Source organism: Aulonocara stuartgranti (assembly GCF_965226115.1).
Source record: "Aulonocara stuartgranti genome assembly, chromosome: 9".
NCBI classification, from domain to species: Eukaryota; Metazoa; Chordata; class Actinopteri; order Cichliformes; family Cichlidae; genus Aulonocara; species Aulonocara stuartgranti.
The window spans coordinates 35,360,026-35,379,379 of NC_138960.1; the positions used below are offsets into that span (position 1 = coordinate 35,360,026).

A 19,354-nucleotide genomic window follows, 5' to 3' on the forward strand; every position below is an offset into this window, starting at 1 on the left:
TTTCTTCCTGTTAAAAGGGAGTTTTTCCTTCCCACTGTCGCCAAAGCGCTTGCTCATAAGGGGTCATATGGTGTTGGGTTTTTCTCTGTATCTATTATTGCAGGATCTACTGTACAATATAAAGCGCCTTGAGGTGACTGTTGTTGGGATTTGGCGCTGTATAAATAAAATAAAATTTAATTGAATTGATGAACTCAATTCTGAAAACTGGACTTCTTGTGTTGTTCAGACATTGAAGAGTTTTCTTTCTGTTTTTCTTTCTGTCAGCAGATGTTGGTCTGCAGGAGGTTTTAGATGAACATAAGATCAGTCTGAGGAGGAGATGTGAACGTGTGACTGAAGGAAGTGATGAAACAGGAAGTAGAACTCTCCTCAACAGGATCTACACTGAGCTCTACATCACAGAGGGACAGAGTGAAGAGGTTCATATCCAACATGAGGTGAGGCAGCTGGAGACAGCTTCCAAGATGGACGCCCTCCATGACGCTCCAATCAGGTGCCAGGACATCTTTAAAGCCTTACCTGACCAACAGAGACCCATCAGAGTGGTTCTGACCAACGGCGTGGCTGGTGTTGGAAAAACCTTCTCAGTGCAGAAGTTCACTCTGGACTGGGCAGAGGGCTTGGAGAACCAACATGTCAGTGTGGTGGTTCTGCTTTCATTCAGGGAGCTGAACCTGATCAGAGATGAGCAGTACAGTCTTCTGGAGCTGCTCCATGTTTTCCATCCAACATTACAGAAGGTCTCAGCAGAGAAGCTGGCTGTCTCTCAGCTTTTGTTCATCTTTGACGGCCTGGATGAAAGCAGACTTTCATTGGATTTCACCAACAGGAAGCTGCTGTCTGATGTCACACAGAAGTCATCAGTCAGCCAGCTGCTGACAAACCTCATCCACGGGAATCTGCTTCCCTCGGCTCTCGTCTGGATAACTTCCCGACCTGCAGCAGCCAATCAGATCCCTCCTACATGTGTTGACAGGCTAACAGAAGTACGAGGCTTCACTGACGCCCAGAAGGAGGAGTACTTCAGGAGGAGATTCAGTGATGAAGAGCTGTCCAGCAGAATCATCTCCCACATGAAGACATCCAGGAGCCTCCACATCATGTGTAGAATCCCAGTCTTCTGCTGGATCACTGCTACAGTTCTGGAGCACATGTTGACTACAGAGCAGAGAGGAGAGCTGCCCAAGACCCTGACTGACATGTACTCACACTTCCTGCTGGTTCAGACAAAGAGGAAGAAGAACAAGTACCATGATGGACATGAGACGAGTCCACAGGAGCTGACGGAGGTTGACAGGGAAGTTCTTCTGAAGCTGGGGAGGCTGGCGTTTGAACATCTGGAGAAAGGAAACATCATGTTCTACCAAGAAGACCTGGAGCAGTGTGGTCTGGATGTCACGGAGGCCTCTGTGTACTCAGGAGTTTGTACAGAGATCTTCAAAAGAGACTGTGTGATCTTCCAGAAACCAGTCTACTGCTTTGTTCATCTGAGCATTCAGGAGTTTCTGGCTGCAGTCTACATGTTCCACTGTCACACCAACAGGAAGACAGAGGTGCTGGAAGCCTTCCTTGGAGAAAAGTACAGTGGGTCATCTCTGGATGATTTCCTTAAACGAGCCATGGAAAAATCCCTCCAGAGTAAAAATGGCCACCTGGACCTGTTTGTCCGCTTCCTTCATGGCCTCTCTCTGGAGTCCAACCAGAGACTCTTAGGAGGTCTGCTGGGTCAGACAGAGAGCAGTCCAGGAACCATTCAGAGAGTCATTAACAATCTTAAGGAGATGAACAGTGATGAAATTTCTCCTGACAGAAGCATCAACATCTTCCACTGTCTGGTAGAGATGAACGACCTCTCAGTACATCAGGAGATCCAAGTATTCTTGAAGTCAGCTAACAGATCAGAAAAGAAACTCTCTGAGATCCACTGCTCAGCTCTGGCCTACATGCTGCAGATGTCAGAGGAGGTTCTGGATGAGTTAGACCTAAACAAGTTCAAAGCATCATTGGATGGGCGACTGAGACTTTTTCCAGTTGTGAGGAATTGCAGAAAGGCTCGGTGAGACCAAGTCATTATTCAGTATTATTCTTCATTGTTGATTTGTGGTTTTAGTTTTTCATGTAACACGAAATTATTCTTCTTATTATTTTTAGCTTTGTATTTTAGATATTGGTCATTAATTATTTTATATACTTTTGTATTTGGACACTGAAAAAGTTCTATCACGCCATTTAAAAAACAATGGGGTCAGAGTTATGGAACACTACAACTAGACCTACTACACCTTGTACCTTGGTAATGGAAATTAATGATGGCTGTGCTGCTCAGTTTACAGGAGATAATTTTAACTTAAATGCAAAAGTTTCCATAAGCTCTGCCTGTAGACTAAATATCCATCCATCCATCCATTCATTTTCTTCCGCTTATCCAGGGTCGGGTCGCGGGGGCAGCAGCCCAAGCAGAGAAGCCCAGACCTCCCTCTCCCCAGCCACCTCCTCCAGCTTATCCAGGGGAACACCAAGGCGTTCCTAGGCCAGCCGAGAGACATAATCTCTCCAGCGTGTCCTGGGTCTGCCCCAGGGCCTCCTCCCGGTGGGACATGCCCGGAAATCATCGCCCAAGAGGTGGCCAGGAGGCATCCTTGTCAGATACCCGAACCACCTCAACTGCCTCCTTTCGATGTGGAGGAGCAGTGGCTCTACTCTGAGCCCCTCCCGAATGGCTGAACTTCTCACCCTATCTCTAAGGGAGAGGCCAGCCACCCTTCGGAGGAAGCCCATTTCCGTCGCTTGTATTCGCGATCTCGTTCTTTCGGTCACTACCCACAGCTCGTGGTCATGGGTGAGGGTAGGGACGTAGATCGACCGGTAAATTGAGAGCTCTGCTTTTACACCCAGCTCTCTCTTCACCACAGCGTCCGCATCACTGCAGCTGCTGCACCAATCCGTCTGTCAATCTCCTGCTCCCTTCTCCCGTCACTCGTGAACAAGACCCCGAGATACTTAAACTCCTCCACTTGGGGCAGGGTCTCGTCCTTGACCCGGAGTGGGCACTCCAACTTTTTCTGGCTGAGGACCATGGCCTCAGATTTGGAGGTGCTGATTCTCGTTCCCACCGCTTCACACTCGGCTGTGAACCGTTTCAAGGCGAGCTGGAGGCCATCACCTGATGAAGCCAACAGGACCACATCATCTGCAAAAAGCAGAGAAGTGAAAGTCTTCCGCCACTTGGCTATGCCTAGAAAGTCTGTCCATACAAATTATGAACAGAATCGGTGACAAAGGGCAGCCCTGGCGGAGCCCATCATCCACCAGGATGATTGTCCGACTTATTGCCGGCTATGCAGACCAAGCTCTTGCAAAGGTCGTATAAGGACTGAATGGCCCGTAGCAATGGGCCAGACACCCCATGCCCCCACAGGACCCCCCGAATGCTTTCTCCAAGTTCACAAAGCACACGTAGACTGGTTGGGCAAACTCCCATGCAGACTAAATACCTGATGATTAATTTCTGCTAGTTTTTTTTTGATCCACCAATTGCCATTTGCTAGATGTGTACATTCTATCACCATTTGCTAGTTCATAAAAATATGCCCATAATTTAAAAAAAAAAGCCTTCCTTTAGCTTCACAAATCAACAAATGAATGAAACATCTTTACTGACACCGCACATGTTATAGCTTTACCATCTCAAAGACTAATTGCAGACACACACTAAGGGATGACTGACATGTATGTGTTTAATACTTTAGTGCTCTTGAAGTGCAACTTTTCATGTGCTAGCCAATCGAGTGATGTTGTACAATAAATTATTCCAGGAGAGTTGGAAAGTTCAGCATCAAAATAAAGATGAGTTTTTCTTTTTAGTGATATACATGAACAAGCTAGTAACATGCACTAGCTTGAACCTCACTTGAGATAGCTTGGTTCATGTCAGTCGACTTAATTGTAAGTAAGTAATTGGTTGACCTAATATTCTCAAAGACAGTGAACGGTTATTAAATTTCTACTGACAGAAGCATTAACATATTGCACTGTCCGGTGGAGATTAACAAATTCTAAGTGTATTTGGAGAGTCAAGTGTTCTTGAAATCAGCTAACAGATCAGAGAAGAAACTCTCTGAGATCCACTCCTTACAGTTTGTGGATCACAATATGATAGCTAATATTAGTTATCATAAAATTAGTTCATAGCCAGAGCTTGTGCCTGTATGTATGTATGCCTTGAAAAGCGCTATATAAATCCAATCCATTATTATTATTATTATTATTATTATTATTATTATTATTATTATACTATATTGCCAAAAGTATTCACTTCAAATGCATATGAACTTGACTGGCATCCTTAACCCATAGGGTTTAATATAATGTCAGCAAGACCTTTGCAGGTATAATTGCTTTAACTCTTCTAAGAAGGCTTTCCACAAGGCTTAGCAGTGTGTTTATGGGAATTTTTGACCATTCTTCCACAGAAGCACATTTGTTAGACACTGATGTTGGACAAGAAGGCCTGGCTCCCAGTCTGCACTCTAATTCATCCCAAACATGTTCTTTAAGGTTAAGGTCAGAAATTTGTGCAGGCCAGTCAATGTCTTCCATACCAAACTTGCTCATTCATGTCTTTATGGACCTTACTTTGTGCACTGGCGTGCACTGTGAGTACAGAATGGGGCCATTACCAAACTGTTCCCACAATGCTGGAAGAATGAAATTCTCCAAAATGTCTTGGCATGCTTAAGCTTACTGGAACTAAGGCTCTGAGCCCATAACCCCCCTCCACCAAACTTTAAACTTGGCACATTGTAGTCAGACAAGTACTGTTTACCTGGCAACCACCAAACCCAGACTTATCCATTGGACTGCCGGATGGATACGCGTGATTCGTCTATATTGCTTGAGAGTCCAATAGCAGAGTACTTTACAACACTGCATCTTAGATGCATTTGCTCAGCCATGAAAAACAATTCCATGAAGCTCTCTTAGCTGTGTTTTTGAGCTATTTTGAAGGCCACATGAAGTTTGGAGGTCTGCAGTGATTGACTGCAGAAAGTTGGCGACCTGCACTATGCGTTTCAGCATTCCTTAACCCTGCTCTTGGGGCAGTGTTGAACTTTTGTTACCTAGTGGCTACACAAGCCAGCAAGTACCAATGACCGGATTTGGTGTGTGGTAATAACAGGTAAATGAACGAAAATTTTTTTTAAATTATTTGACTATATATGAATGCTTGTGTATATATACACAAACAATACACATATGCTTTCATGCTTTCAATTGTGTAATTTAAGTGATCTAGGTAGCTCTGTTTTGGAAGTTCAGTTCATGCTAGAAATGTGTTTTGGAGTTTGTATGTGCTTTTTGGAGTTTGTACGTGTTTTGTCTCTAGGGGCCACCGCATATATTTATATATAAACATATATAAATAAAACCACTTTTTTGTTACATTAGTAATTCCTTTTGTGCATAATTTTATATTGTTGTTAATAATAAATAAATTAAAGCAACAAAACAACCTGAAGAGCCGGTTCGGAGCCGAAAGAGCCGGCTCTTTTTAGTGAGCCGAGCCGAAAGAGCCGGTTCTCTAAAAAGAGCCGGAAATCCCATCACTAGTGGCCATGGAAGTAATTGGAATACTTGAAGTCAATGATTTGGATGGATGAGTGAATACTTTTAGCAATATGGTGTATGTTAAATTATCTTCTGCTTTGAAATTTGTGTATTTACAACTTTGTGTGGAAAGAAAATGCACTGTACTTACAGAGAGATAGTAGTGTTTATGCATTTAACCAGGACAGCTAAGCACAAATAGTACCAGCATCGGAATAGCAGTCATGATATACCGATCTGCTGAAAAAGAAAGGGAGTTGAATTCAATGTACCCTTCTTTATTCCTGAACTAACTGGCAGTGAGCAAACTCTGAAAACATTAGACAATATTGGACTCTTGCTTTGTATAAACATTAGAAAATAACAGAATCATTCTTGTGTCTCGTGTCAAACACCTGAACATGATCAGAGTTGAACCATAGATGTAAAGAGCAGATGTTCATTAGATTATGGTGGCAGAAAGTTTTGTTGTCATATGTCTTGTGCGTTTACAATAACTCATTTATATATTCTCTAATCACAGACTGACTCATTGTGTACTCTCAGACGCTCACTGTGAGGTTGTGGCCTCAGCTCTGAAGTCTAACCCCTCTCATCTAACAGAGCTGGACATGAGTAAAAACAACCTGGAGGATTCAGGGGTGAAACTGCTCTCAGCTGGACTGGAGAGTCCAAACTGTCAGCTGAAGACTCTGAGGTCAGTTCACTGACTTCAGCTGTTTTTTGTTTGTTTGTATATTTCAGATAATATGAAACAATATTTATTTTTAAAATGTTCATGATTTTCCGTAACACAAATCTGAAGACATTTCAGTGCATCTAAAAAATTTTATGTCTTTCTTAGTGACCAAACATATGTTTTTCCTTTTGGCTCCAAGTAGAACTTAAAGATATGAAAAGAGATTAACTAACCACTGACACAAGTTGAAATGTTTGACGGGACAGTTTTTAAGCCTCCAAAGGTTTATGTTGTGCTCCATCAGTTAGTGAAGATGAAGTCAGGATGTGAATGAGGCTTTTGACAATCTAATGATAGCAGATAAAGGCAGGCTGCTTAGACTGCGCATCTGTATAAATATATATTTAGAGACATGGCTCAAATAGAATATAGAAAGATGAATGCAAAAGCTAATAAAGGTACAGTTAGGAGCTCTTTCTCAGATGACTGTGTTTGAGTTGTGAAATTGTGCATATATTGCATGAAGAAATATTTGATGAGTAAGAAATATGAAAGTTTAAACAGCACCGCAAACATATACAGTGGGGCAAAAAAGTATTTAGTCAGCCACCGATTGTGCAAGTTCCCCCACTTAAAATGATGACAGAGGTCAGTAATTTGCACCAGAGGTACACTTCAACTGTGAGAGACAGAATGTGAAAAAAAAATCCATGAATTCATATGGTAGGATTTGTAAAGAATTTATTCGTAAATCAGGGTGGAAAATAAGTATTTGGTCACCTCAAACATGGAAAATCTCTGGCTCTCACAGACCTGTAACGTCTTCTGTAAGAAGCTTTTCTGTCCCCCACTCGTTACCTGTATGAATGGCACCTGTTTGAACTCATCATCTGTATAAAAGACACCTGTCCACAGCCTCAAACAGTCAGACTCCAAACTCCGCCATGGCCAAGACCAAAGAGCTTTCGAAGGACACCAGGAAAAGTATTGTAGACCTGCACCAGACTGGGAAGAGTGAATCTACAATAGGCAAGCAGCTTGGTGTGAAGAAATCAACTGTGGGAGCAATCATCAGAAAATGGAAGACATACAAGACCACTGATAATCTCCCACGATCTGGGGCTCCACGCAAGATCTCATCCCGTGGGGTCAAAATGATCATGAGAACGGTGAGCAAAGATCCCAGAACCACACGGGGGGACCTGGTGAATGACCTGCACAGAGCTGGGACCAAAGTAACAAAGGTCACCATCAGTAACACACTACAACGGCAGGGAATCAAATCCCGCAGTGCCAGACGTGTTCCGCTGCTGAAGCCAGTGCATGTCCAGGCCCGTCTGAAGTTTGCCAGAGAGCACATGGATGATACAGCAGAGGATTGGGAGAATGTCATGTGGTCAGATGAAACCAAAGTAGAACTTTTTGGTATAAACTCAACTCGTCGTGTTTGGAGGAAGAAGAATACTGAGTTGCATCCCAAGAACACCATACCTACTGTGAAGCATGGGGGTGGAAACATCATGCTATGGGGCTGTTTTTCTGCCAAGGGGACAGGACGACTGATCCGTGTTAAGGACAGAATGAATGGGGCCATGTACCGTGAGATTTTGAGCCAAAACCTCCTTCCATCAGTGAGAACTTTGAAGATGAAACGAGGCTGGGTCTTCCAACATGACAATGATCCAAAACACACCGCCCGGGCAACAAAGGAGTGGCTCCGTAAGAAGCATTTGAAAGTCCTGGAGTGGCCTAGCCAGTCTCCAGACCTCAACCCCATAGAAAATCTGTGGCGGGAGTTGAAAGTCCGTGTTGCTCGGCGACAGCCCCAAAACATCACTGCTCTCGAGAAGATCTGCATGGAGGAATGGGCCAAAATACCAGCTACTGTGTGTGCAAACCTGGTAAAGACCTATAGTAAACGTTTGACCTCTGTTATTGCCAACAAAGGTTATGTTACAAAGTATTGAGTTGTATTTTTGTTATTGACCAAATACTTATTTTCCACCCTGATTTACGAATAAATTCTTTACAAATCCTACCATGTGAATTCATGGATTTTTTTTTTCACATTCTGTCTCTCACAGTTGACGTGTACCTCTGGTGCAAATTACTGACCTCTGTCATCATTTTAGGTGGGGGAACTTGCACAATCGGTGGCTGACTAAATACTTTTTTGCCCCACTGTATATATGTTGTGTTACTGCTGCTCATTTAAAACTGACAAGATGTACAAGTCATTTACAAAGCCAGCAGGCTCTGACTACAAAGATTTGAGAAAGTCAAGTATTAAATCAAATATGACTGAAAGTACTCATTGAGATGTTCAAATGTATTGTAAATGTATTGTATCTATAACTAGTGAGTCCTGGCAGTCTGACCTACCTGCTGTTTGTGTCTAAGAAGGAGACAAGTGGAATGGTGATTGGTAATAGCAGAATGATTTACGATGCGTGCATTGTTTGTTGGAAATAATAAAAACATTTGATAAGAACATATAAGAATGAATCACAAATTATTTTGTCTATATGTTTTGTTCTTTATTCAGATTGAAGGACTGCTGGTTGTCAGTTAACAGCTGTGAGTCTCTGCTGTCTGCTCTGGATTCCAGTCCTTCCCATCTGAGAGAACTTGACCTGAGTAAAAACCATCTGCATGATTTACATGTGAAACAACTGTGTGGTTTTCTGGAGAGTCCACACTGTAGACTGGAGACTCTGAGGTTAATCACCATGTTTAACTTTTTGTGCTAGGATGAATATAATGTGAAAGCTGTGGTCACACTAAATTCAAAATCCACCCTGGGGATCTTCATGTTAAAGTCCATTCTCTTCTTTAGTTGTTTAGTTCATTCACTGAAGCAAAAACCTAAAATAATTGTTCTCAACTTATGACCCAACTTAGCCTGCTATGGCTCCTGAACTTTATTAATTCAGAGAGGGCTCCCTGATTAACTGTATACTGTTCTTTCAGTTCTAAGTGCATAACAGGTTTGACATTAACCACTGAATTATTCATTGTATAGTTCATATAATTATGATTGACAGAAAACTATTTTGAATAGTTAAAGATTTTGATTATTTTCAGCAAAGAAAATACGAAAAATGCCATTGGCTTAAGCTTCAGTTTGAAAATATGTTATGTTGGTATCTTAATTGAACAGTAAACTCCATATCTTTGGCTTTGGAGAGATGGCCATGCAAAACAGCACATTTAAGGCAAGAGGACAGACAAAAAACACCTGTTCTGTGAATTCAGCTATCAAGGTTAAGTCACAGAGTATTTCTCCTAGCTTATTTCTTCCACTGAGGAAGCTATCAGTCTGAGCACTGCAACATGCTTTAAACAGAGAGGTTGGAGCTTATATAACATAAGACACTGACATAATTTTTTTAATTCGGTTTGGATTTATTTAGCATCATGAGATATGTAAAACAACAAAACAGAATCCTCTTTATCATCTACAATACAAAGCTGTTCTGACATGAAATAGTAAATATATTATAAATATACAATAAATATAAAACAGCGGGGAAGAGGAACAGTGATGAAGGGCAAAAAACAAAAACCAACAAAAGCAGACAAAAAATACATATATCAATCACCTGGATCACCTGTTGAGAAAGAAAAAAGAGAAAACAACCAAAAAAGACAGAACAATACAATAAAGAACGTCATTGCAATGATCTATGTGAATATAACAGTAAATACTAAATGTTAAACATTGTTGTGCAACACGTAAGATCGACAGAACACAGTGTGCTTTGAGGTAGCAGCCAAAAAGGGTGTAGTTTGTGTCTGTGAGCAACCGTGTGTAACCTGTGAGCATGAGCGCCCTTGTATTTAAAAGGTTCCTTCATGTAACGATCTCTTAGAGGGTGTGTGTGTGTGTGCGGGGGGGGGCATAGCCCCGTCCTCCAGGGCATGAAGCAGGTATGGAGGAGATCCAGGCTCCAGACATCCAGAGGCCCTCAGAGCACAAGAGAACAAGGAAGACCAATGGAGGGGCAACCTTGCCACTCTCCCGGAAAGAGCTGAGGAGAGCCCCAGATGAGGGGTTACTCAGCATCCCCGGAGCAGAAGCCAGGGGGGGTTGCAGTGACGCGCCCGTGAGCTTCGCCGGCAGCCAGCTGTGCCTGAGTGACCAAGCTCCAGGCAGAGAGGCTGAGGGCACCCCACCTCCGAAGGGGCCCGAGCGAGCCCCAGGTTCCAGGCCCTGATAAGCAGCCACCAGGAGTGAGCCGGTGCGTACCCGGACACCCATCCCTGGACACAAAGAACCACCAATGCACTCATGTCTGAGACCCTGTACACACAATCACACTCCCCAAGCGTACTCTATACCCCAGGTCTAGGTACCCTTGCCCCTGGAGGGGGAAACTGCACCCAGACCCAGGTAGTGTTACCCTCTTCCCTGGGGTGGAGAAAAGAAGACCGCCCCGACTCCGCAGCAGCAGGGAGGCCCCACATTTCAGACACTAATCGGACGTCCAACTCCTCCTCCCAGCCCCCCCGCCCCAACAGGCAACAGAGAATGTGGGTGTGTGAAGACTCCAAAGGAAGCTAACAAACTCTTAAATTATTATTAGACTCAGTTGTCTTCTCTCAAACTGTAACATATCACAGAAACTGAAGAATTAACATTATTTAATTTAAGAACCCCTCCTTTGTCTGTATAACAGCTTAGTCCAGCTGTTATACAGCTGCACTGTCATTCTTCCATGCTCAGCCCACTTTCCTGTCTGCTTTTCACACCTCCCTATCAGTAAAGGCAGAAATGCAGAAAAATCTCAGACAGTTTTTTTTCCCTGTATAATGTTATTAAAATTAAAAACATGTTGTCTGAGAGTTTGAGTGCTTCTGACAGAATCGTCTTGGTTTTATTTATTTATTTATTTATTTTACTAAACCTCTTCTTACACAGAAAAATGTTCTGCATAATGAATTGTTTGTTTTTATTCAGACTGGGAGGCTGCCGTTTGTCAGAGAGCAACTGTACCTCTCTAGTGTCAGCGCTGAAATCCAACCCCTCACATCTAAGAGAACTAGACCTGAGCTCTAATGACAACATGCAGGATTCAGGAGTAAAGCAGCTGTGTGGTTTTCTGGAGAATCCACACTGTCGACTGGAGACTCTGAGGTTGGACATCATGTTTTAGTTGTGCTGAGATGAATATGATGCGAAAATTTGCACTAAATTGGAGATGCAATTTAGAATGATCAATTCATAATTATGTCTGAACATATTACAAAACACTGAATAAGTTCAAACAACGGTTTTGGTTACATTGTTTTTTGTTTCCAATTGTATTCAGATTGGAACGCTGCAGTTTGTCAGAGATCAGCTGTGCTGCTCTTGTCTCAACTCCTATATCCACACTCTCCCATCTGAAACATCTGGACCTGAGTGAAAACAGGAACCTGCAGGATTCAGGTGTGGAGCTGCTGTGTGGTTTTCTGGAGAGTCCACACAGTATACTGGAGACTCTGAGGTCAGACACAGTGTTTTAGTTTTGTGCCAAGATGAATATGATGTGAAAATTGTGCTGACACTAAACTAAAATGATAGGGCTGATATTATACTGATCCATACTGAGCATCTGGAGCATATGGTGTATGGACGATCTGATATCCTCGTGTTGGCGTTGTTCCCTCGTCATCAATACAACAATAATGTTGTTCCAGGTTCAACATTACAAGTGACCAATCACCTTCTCCTGACATCATCTGCGACCTCGAAAAAAACAAACACCTTCAAAAAATCTACTTCACTTGCGAGAAGAGAAACCGCCTCTGTAAGGACAATATGTATAATGCTTACCGTTTATTAAAGAAAAGTATCCTGAAATTCAAAGAAATCAAGTTCCTGTATCGGCGGACAGAAGCGGTTGTGAATTAGATTTTTTTAAGGTGGTATTTTTCAAAGGCACAAAAGGGGGACGTCACAACAATGTGATTGGTCACTTGCAATGTTGAACCTGGAACAACATTTATTATGATGATGTGGGAACAACACCGACACGAGGATATCAGATCATCCTATGGGGACATAGTTGTTAGGTTTTGTATTGTTGATTGTCATTTATGCTTAGAAATATCTGCTCATATATGCTTAGAGTTTTATAATTAGTTGTAGATTGGTAGAGGTTTGATCCTTGATAGTCTGCAAACTTTGTGCGCATTAGAGAGCACTCTGGGAGCATGGGAGAGGTCGTACCTTCTCTTATTGTTTTATGGTAGGATAAACGTGGCTATATCTGTTTTAGGCTAAGTGCCTTTTGTTTAGATGAACCGCTGGACTTCCAGACCAGCAGGTTTAGGGAAGTCATTTATGGGGTCACACTCTGACCCCACACACACACACACACACACACACACACACACACACACACACACACACACACACACTTACACAATGCACAGACAAGGTACTCTTTGTATGTAGACGTCATATGTTAATGAAGCTATGTATATTCATGTAACCTCAATAAAAGAGCAGTGTTACGGGGGAGCGGACGAGAGCAACTGGGGTCAAGCAAAGGAACGGCGTTTGTCCGGTTCTCTCCCGTGCATGAGAAACATGAAGAACTTTGCCTACTTCGTGTCTTGCTTGCTGTGTAATTATATTGTCTTCAACGTTCCAGCGAATAGGTTCAAGCTACAAACCTATCAATAGTCTTCTATTATTTATTGCAGCAGAACAATGTTGAGATTTGAAAAGTTAAAACAATGATACTCTTGATAACTTGTGGCTCACAGTGTGTATCCAGCCTGCCAAAGGGTTCTAACTTGCCTGCTGACCGTTCCCATCTCAGAGAGAGTTGACATTGATTGATTGTGCATTGTTTTTACTCACAGTTAGCATAAGACATTGCAGCATAACTCTTCATAAAATGTACTTTGTGACAAAGCCAGACTTCAGGAACATGAGGGTAAATAAGTAGGATGGTAACCTTCCATAAAAATCTTCTATGGATAATACTTGGTAAATATCCAGAAAACTTCACTTCACATTTAAATCTATCGGACATTTAAATAAAACCAAAAATCATGTTTAACAAGAAAACATTCCGTATTACAACAGCTGTTTGGGGTTTCTGCTCTCTAATCTTCTGCATCAAGGTTATCAAAGACTGAACGATTTCAAGAACTTTAACTAATAATATATATTTTTCTTTTTTCAGATTAAAGAACTGCAGGTTGTCAAAGATCAGCTGTTCTTATCTGGTCTCAGCTCTTGCTAAGTCCAACTCCTCCCATCTGAGAGAGCTTGATGTGAGCCACAACAACACACTATTGGATTCAGGAGTGAAGCAGCTGTGTGGTTTTCTAGGGAGTCCACACTGTAGACTGGAAACTCTGAGGTCAGTCACCATGTTTTAGCTGTGCTGAGACAAATATGTGAAAGCTGTGCTGACATTAAACTGCAGACATGTGGCTGACGTTATACTGAATCACAGTAAGAATCACAGCATGTGTAATAATTGCACATTTTCATTACCTTTATGCTTCTAAAAGGCATGCTGGGTAGCTACAGCTGTGAGAGGCGCAATTGCCACAGAACTCTCAAGAAAGGAAACATGGAAAGGAGGGTCAAGAAAAGAGGCCGGAACTAAGCTCAACTGCAACAGAGGAACCGTCCTCTAGACATTTTTTGTTTTTAAACCTCATATTCTCAGATAGGATTGTATTGGAATATTCCTGAGAATTACAAAAGAAACTGAAAGTCTGGTACAAAATAGAAAACTTCCAAAAATTCCTGAACTGAAGTCAGGGCTTTAAAAAAATGCCTAATTTTACTTAGTTTAAAATTAGTTTTACTAATTTATTACTGATAGTTATTTATTTTACTCGATAAAAAATGCAACGCTCCCATACCCACCCGTCTGACAACGAGCCAGCTATAACAACAGCTGGCTATAAGCTAATGCTGTGCCAGACAATGCTCAACTTCAGTGTTCTAAAAACACACACCCACCAATAAACAGTTTGATTGCATTCTCACATCATATGAGTGTTTATTTGCTAATTCTCTTGTCCAAAATGTTTCATTCTGTAAATTCTCTTCCAAATTCAACCAGAAGGTTGGAAACTTGGAGATTTATAATACAACCAGTTTCTAAAGATGTAACAAGTGGTGGAGCTGCAGACTTTTTTGGTTTGACTGTTTCAACCTGCATCCTTTTGGTTTGAGTTGTTTGAAGTTTCTGTTTTCTGAATTTTTACATTTTGTAACGTCTTCAGCCCCGAAAAGATCCCAAAGCTTTGTCTGATAAACGTACCTATTTTATTCTTTATCCAGACTGGGGAACTGTGGTTTGTCAGAAATCAGCTGTGATTATCTGGCCTCAACTCTAAAGTCCAGACCCTCTCATCTAAGAGAACTTGACCTAAGTGGCAATAAAAATCTGCAGGATTCTGGAGTAGAGCAGCTGTGTGGTTTTCTGGAGAGCCCACACTGTCAACTGGAGACTTTGAGGTCAGACACAGTTGTGATGCAACATAATATCCAATATTATAAGGGTAAAGCCAAGGATCTTCAGTCACTGTAGCATGTTGATGCTTTAAATCAGATTCAGACAATGCTGTTGACATTGATGTACTTTCTGTACCTTTCTAGCTACAGTTTTAGATAACATCTGTCTCTGTTTGGAGTTCAAAGATGATGAGGACAAGGGGGTGTCCAAATTCATGGGCTGCATCCTCTTGAGGCCGCATTTGTAGGCCGATTACGTCACAGCGACGCGACGAAGGCTGTCCAAATTCTTGGCTCCGACAAATGCAGCCAACAAATGCATCCTCCTTTCCCCCGAATTTAAAGGATGGGTCGGGTGTGTCCTTCGTGGCCCACCATATCCCAGAATTCATAGCGTGGCCCAGCCAAACTCCAGTTTCCAACAATGGCGGCTGCTACTAAGTTTTAAAATTACTCTTATTAATCTTTCTTTTTTTTTTTTTCTTTTTTTTTCTGCCTGTCCCGTTTGGCTCTTTTGCATCAGAATTGTTGTCTAAAGGCAAAGAAAGATGCCCAACGGATTTACTTTACCAAACTGACCATCCCAGCCTTGCCGTAATGGTCCATTTGATTCACCTTTTATTGTTTATTTTATTTTCACTTGCTGAATACGGGACAGACTTGACTGGGGGAAAGAAGGGGAGAAAGAAAGAGGGAAAGAGAAAGAGCTGAGAAGAGGGACGGGGGAGAAGGGCAAAAGACAAAAACCAACAGAACGGGCAGAGAAAAAAAATGCATATATCAATCACCTGGATCACCTGCTGAGAAAGAAAAAAAGAAAACAAGCAGAAGAGAACAAGAGTAATAGAATAAACAGCATCACAATGATATATGGGAATATGACAGTAAAGTCAGGACACTGGAGTTTACTCCAGTGTCCTGTTATATTTTAGATTGCAAGGAGCAGACGGCCGAGTTTATTAAACTCCACCGAGACAGCGGTGACGCAAATCTGAAGGCTGGACTGTCCCATTGCACTGCAGTTTACTTTCAGCCTACCCAACCTTCTGAGGACCCAGCCTTCGCGGTCTACGTGGGCCGGGTCCTCAGGAGGACGCAGCCTATGAATCTGGACACCCCTTAACCTTAGTTACTCTAGGCCAGAATAATAGTCTACAGTGGTCTATTAATGCAAACACAAAAGAATAATAAACTGAGACGTGGGATGAACAAAAGATACCAGAAATGAACCAAAAATGTTTTTGTTCAAGAGGTGTGTCATAACTACTGGACAGACTCACGCGCAGACAGAGTTCTTTGCAAACAAAAGAAGACAATTTATTTACAACAGGGAACACACCCTTTAGCGCTATACTTTGAGTCGGCTCCAGGGAGAGGGGGCAATCCACACACACGCTTCCTCTTCAGCACAGTCACCGCCAGAGCACCTCCACACACACTTACTCACTCCTTTTCAGCTGCACTAGCTCCAAAACTCCACTCATGCAGGGTCCGTAATCTGGTCCAGAAGGGGGATATCTACACACAGAATACAACAGTTAGTTCCACAGGCAAACATACACAAGGCGCTCTTTTGATCAAGCCAAGAGCACGAACTCAGGAGATTCCACATTCCAGCGGCGAGCTACTCTGTGCCACTGCCTTAAATAGCAGCTGGGGAACTCAGCCAGATCAGCAGCAGGTGGTGACAATCACACGGGTGTGTGGGCCAAGAGCGAGAGCCCGTAACGAGCTCCGCCCAGGCAGGAGGAAAAACAACAACAACACCTGTAGCCAGCATGAGCCAGCCAGAGAAACAAGGGGACCGTGACAAGATGTCTGTTCAAGAGATGTCTGTTGTTTCTAGACTCCTGAAATGTGTATGAGCTACAATAAAGCTATGAAATGACACATTGTGCAACAACAATAATAATACTAACATCAAGTTAGTACAACTTATGAAAAAGAAATATTAATGGACAAAAACACTGACTTCATCTACAATAAATTCTTTCAAAAACAATGGTTAAGGATTTGAAATTAATGACTTATTAGTTTTATCTGACAGATATTCATTTGCAGTTGTTTTCATTTAATAACCATTTTTCTGTTCTCCCTCTGAATGATGAAAAACTGAACGATTTCAAGCAGAAACTTTTGAGCTTACAAATGTGTTTTGTTTTATTCAGACTGGAGGACTGCAGCTTGTCTGAACACAGCTGCAGATTTCTGGTGTCAGCTCTGAAGTCCAACCCCTCCTTTCTTAGAGAGCTGGACCTGAGCTCCAACTACAAACTGCAGGATTTAGGAGTGGAGCGTTTGTGTGGTTTTCTGGAGAGTCCACAGTGCAGACTGGAAACTCTGAGGTCAGTCACCATGTTTTCAAGTTTTGTTTTCCACTGACCTGCAGACATAAGACTGATATACTGACCCACACTGTGGTTCTTCATAATGGAGTCTTAATTGTTAAAGTTGGAGATAAAAAGGTTGGCTCTAAAAGGATAAAAACATGTCAATCTGTGGCCACAGGCATGTTTAATAAAAGTAAACAATAAACAATAACTATATGATTTCAAGAATAAGTTTGTACAATAACCTTAAATCTTTTGCTTTTTACTCAGACTGGAGTACTGTGGTCTGTCAGAGATCAGCTGTGAGTATCTGGCTTCAGCACTAAAGTCCAGCCCGTCCTATCTGAGCGAGCTGCGCCTGAGAGGAAACAACCTGCAGGAATCGGATCTGAAGCAGCTGTCTGAGCTTGTGGAGAATCCACAGTGGAGACTGGAGACTCTGGGGTCAGTAGAGGGTCGCAGTTTTTTTTAGTTAAATAACACTAAGCTGAAAGTAGATGTAAAAAATGTTTGACTAAAATAAAAATAAAAAGTTGACTTTAGAAAAAAACTCATTGAGATGATATTGTTTAATACATTACCTGAAATTAAGAAAAACAAGCACAGAAAATGAGTTTAGTTTTTCTCATAGTTGGCTGTGTGGCAGGCAAGCAGAAGTGGTGGACCCAAAATTGCAGGACTCTTAGAGATGGGAATAAACTGAAAACGCAGCTTTATTGCTGGAGGAATGATTCACGAAATAAAACTTACAAAAACAAAACTCTAAACCGAGGTGCTGGAGGACAGGACATTACAAACACACAGCAAGTTGAGGGTACGACACTGACACAGAGAAACACAGGGCTTAAATACACAGATGGCAGTAATCAAGGGATGAGAGACAGGAGGGGAACACACCTGGGAGAAATCACAGCTGACAAGACAGGGGAAACGTAAACTGGCACACTCACATACGACACAGACCTTCACAATAAAACAGGAAACTCAGACACATGGAACCAGAAAAGACATTGAACTAAACAGACAGATTCACAAACAGACGTGGTGACACCATAGACAGACAGATACAGACGCAGACTCAGAGGCAGACCGAATAGAACACGTAGAACTCAAACAATAATAATAATAATCATGATAATAAATTGGAAAATGTTAATAATAAACTTAAAGCGCTGGGTCACCGACCCAGGACCATGACAGTTTTAGTCTTTTGTCAGTCTGGTCAGATCTGACAAATCAAGCTTCAAGTCCATATTTTTAAGTTCAGCTGAACCAATTTAAAAAATGTGTTTAATAAATATTCACTATTTTTTGTTGTTGCTGTGTTTAGATAAAGATCCTATAAAATTGTAGAGCAACCCAACAAACCAAAGATCTCCTTTGTGCAGAACTTTCTGACTGAAGAGAAAAAAATAAATTTTTAAATGTAATTTTTAAAAAATTAATAAAGCTGAGCTGAAGCTTCAAGCAAAGATGGATTATTCTACTCAAATTCTTCTGTTTGTATCTGCAGGGTTGACAGGATGATTGAACCTTCCAATGAAAACGCCTGTGAGTACTGACATGATGTCTCCTATTCACCAATATTTTATTAACAGCATCAAATATGTATATGACTGTGTGCTTATTTTAACATAGAAATCCTATAAATAATGTTGTATGGAGGTGTGGAAAATATTTGAAAAATGTATTTCAAACATGCTAAAATGCCACAAGGTCTAAATAAAAAGGCCATAAAACATTTTAACATCTTAAACATCTTAAAATTCAAAATTGCAATTTGATGATGAACAGGTTTATTTCACGTTTTAGAAATCATAATAGTTAGAAGGTTACTACTTGGAACTCCTGAACTCCTCCTAGATATCTTTTCTTAGCCGGCTGCACTCAAACGCTGGACGTGGAGAAGCTCATAGCTGATGTCAGACACTAACCCAGCAGCTTCACTGCATCAGAACCTTTTGACACTTCCACTCTCATATTTCGAGTTCAGCGCATAAACTTTGAAACAGCCTTCCTGCATCATCCCGTGAGGTCGACTGAGTATTCAGGCTGTTTCTTGCACACCCCATCATTGGATCACAGCAAATGTTTCTATGCAAATATTTATTGAGAATGCACGATTGCATCTTTGTTGGGATATGCACACCTCTTTAATGTGTTTTCAACCAACCTGTGAATCCCCTTTGTGACTGTGCGCTTCGAAGAGTGCTCTCCTTATAGAGTTATTGTTATCTTTTAAAAATAGATGAGTGAGACGCA

The 19,354-nt window shown here is 41.7% G+C and overlaps 1 protein-coding gene across 7 annotated transcripts in view; it reads left to right on the forward strand.

The window, feature by feature from the left end:
• LOC309714355 (NACHT, LRR and PYD domains-containing protein 12-like) overlaps positions 1-19,354 on the forward strand; it is a 65,515-nt gene that overhangs the window by 16,664 nt on the left and 29,497 nt on the right. For 5 of the 7 annotated variants that reach the window (XM_082546716.1, XM_082546712.1, XM_082546718.1 and 2 more), the window contains exons 5-14: positions 268-2,059; positions 6,134-6,307; positions 8,835-9,008; positions 11,250-11,426; positions 11,602-11,778; positions 13,471-13,650; positions 14,589-14,765; positions 16,931-17,107; positions 17,363-17,536; positions 18,606-18,643. In XM_082546716.1, coding sequence (XP_082402842.1) covers positions 268-2,059; positions 6,134-6,307; positions 8,835-9,008; positions 11,250-11,426; positions 11,602-11,778; positions 13,471-13,650; positions 14,589-14,765; positions 16,931-17,107; positions 17,363-17,536; positions 18,606-18,643 — 3,240 coding nt within the window. The remainder of the gene's footprint in view (positions 1-267; positions 2,060-6,133; positions 6,308-8,834; positions 9,009-11,249; positions 11,427-11,601; positions 11,779-13,470; positions 13,651-14,588; positions 14,766-16,930; positions 17,108-17,362; positions 17,537-18,605; positions 18,644-19,354) is intronic. The other 2 variants (XM_082546713.1, XM_082546717.1) reach the window with 2 other exon arrangements.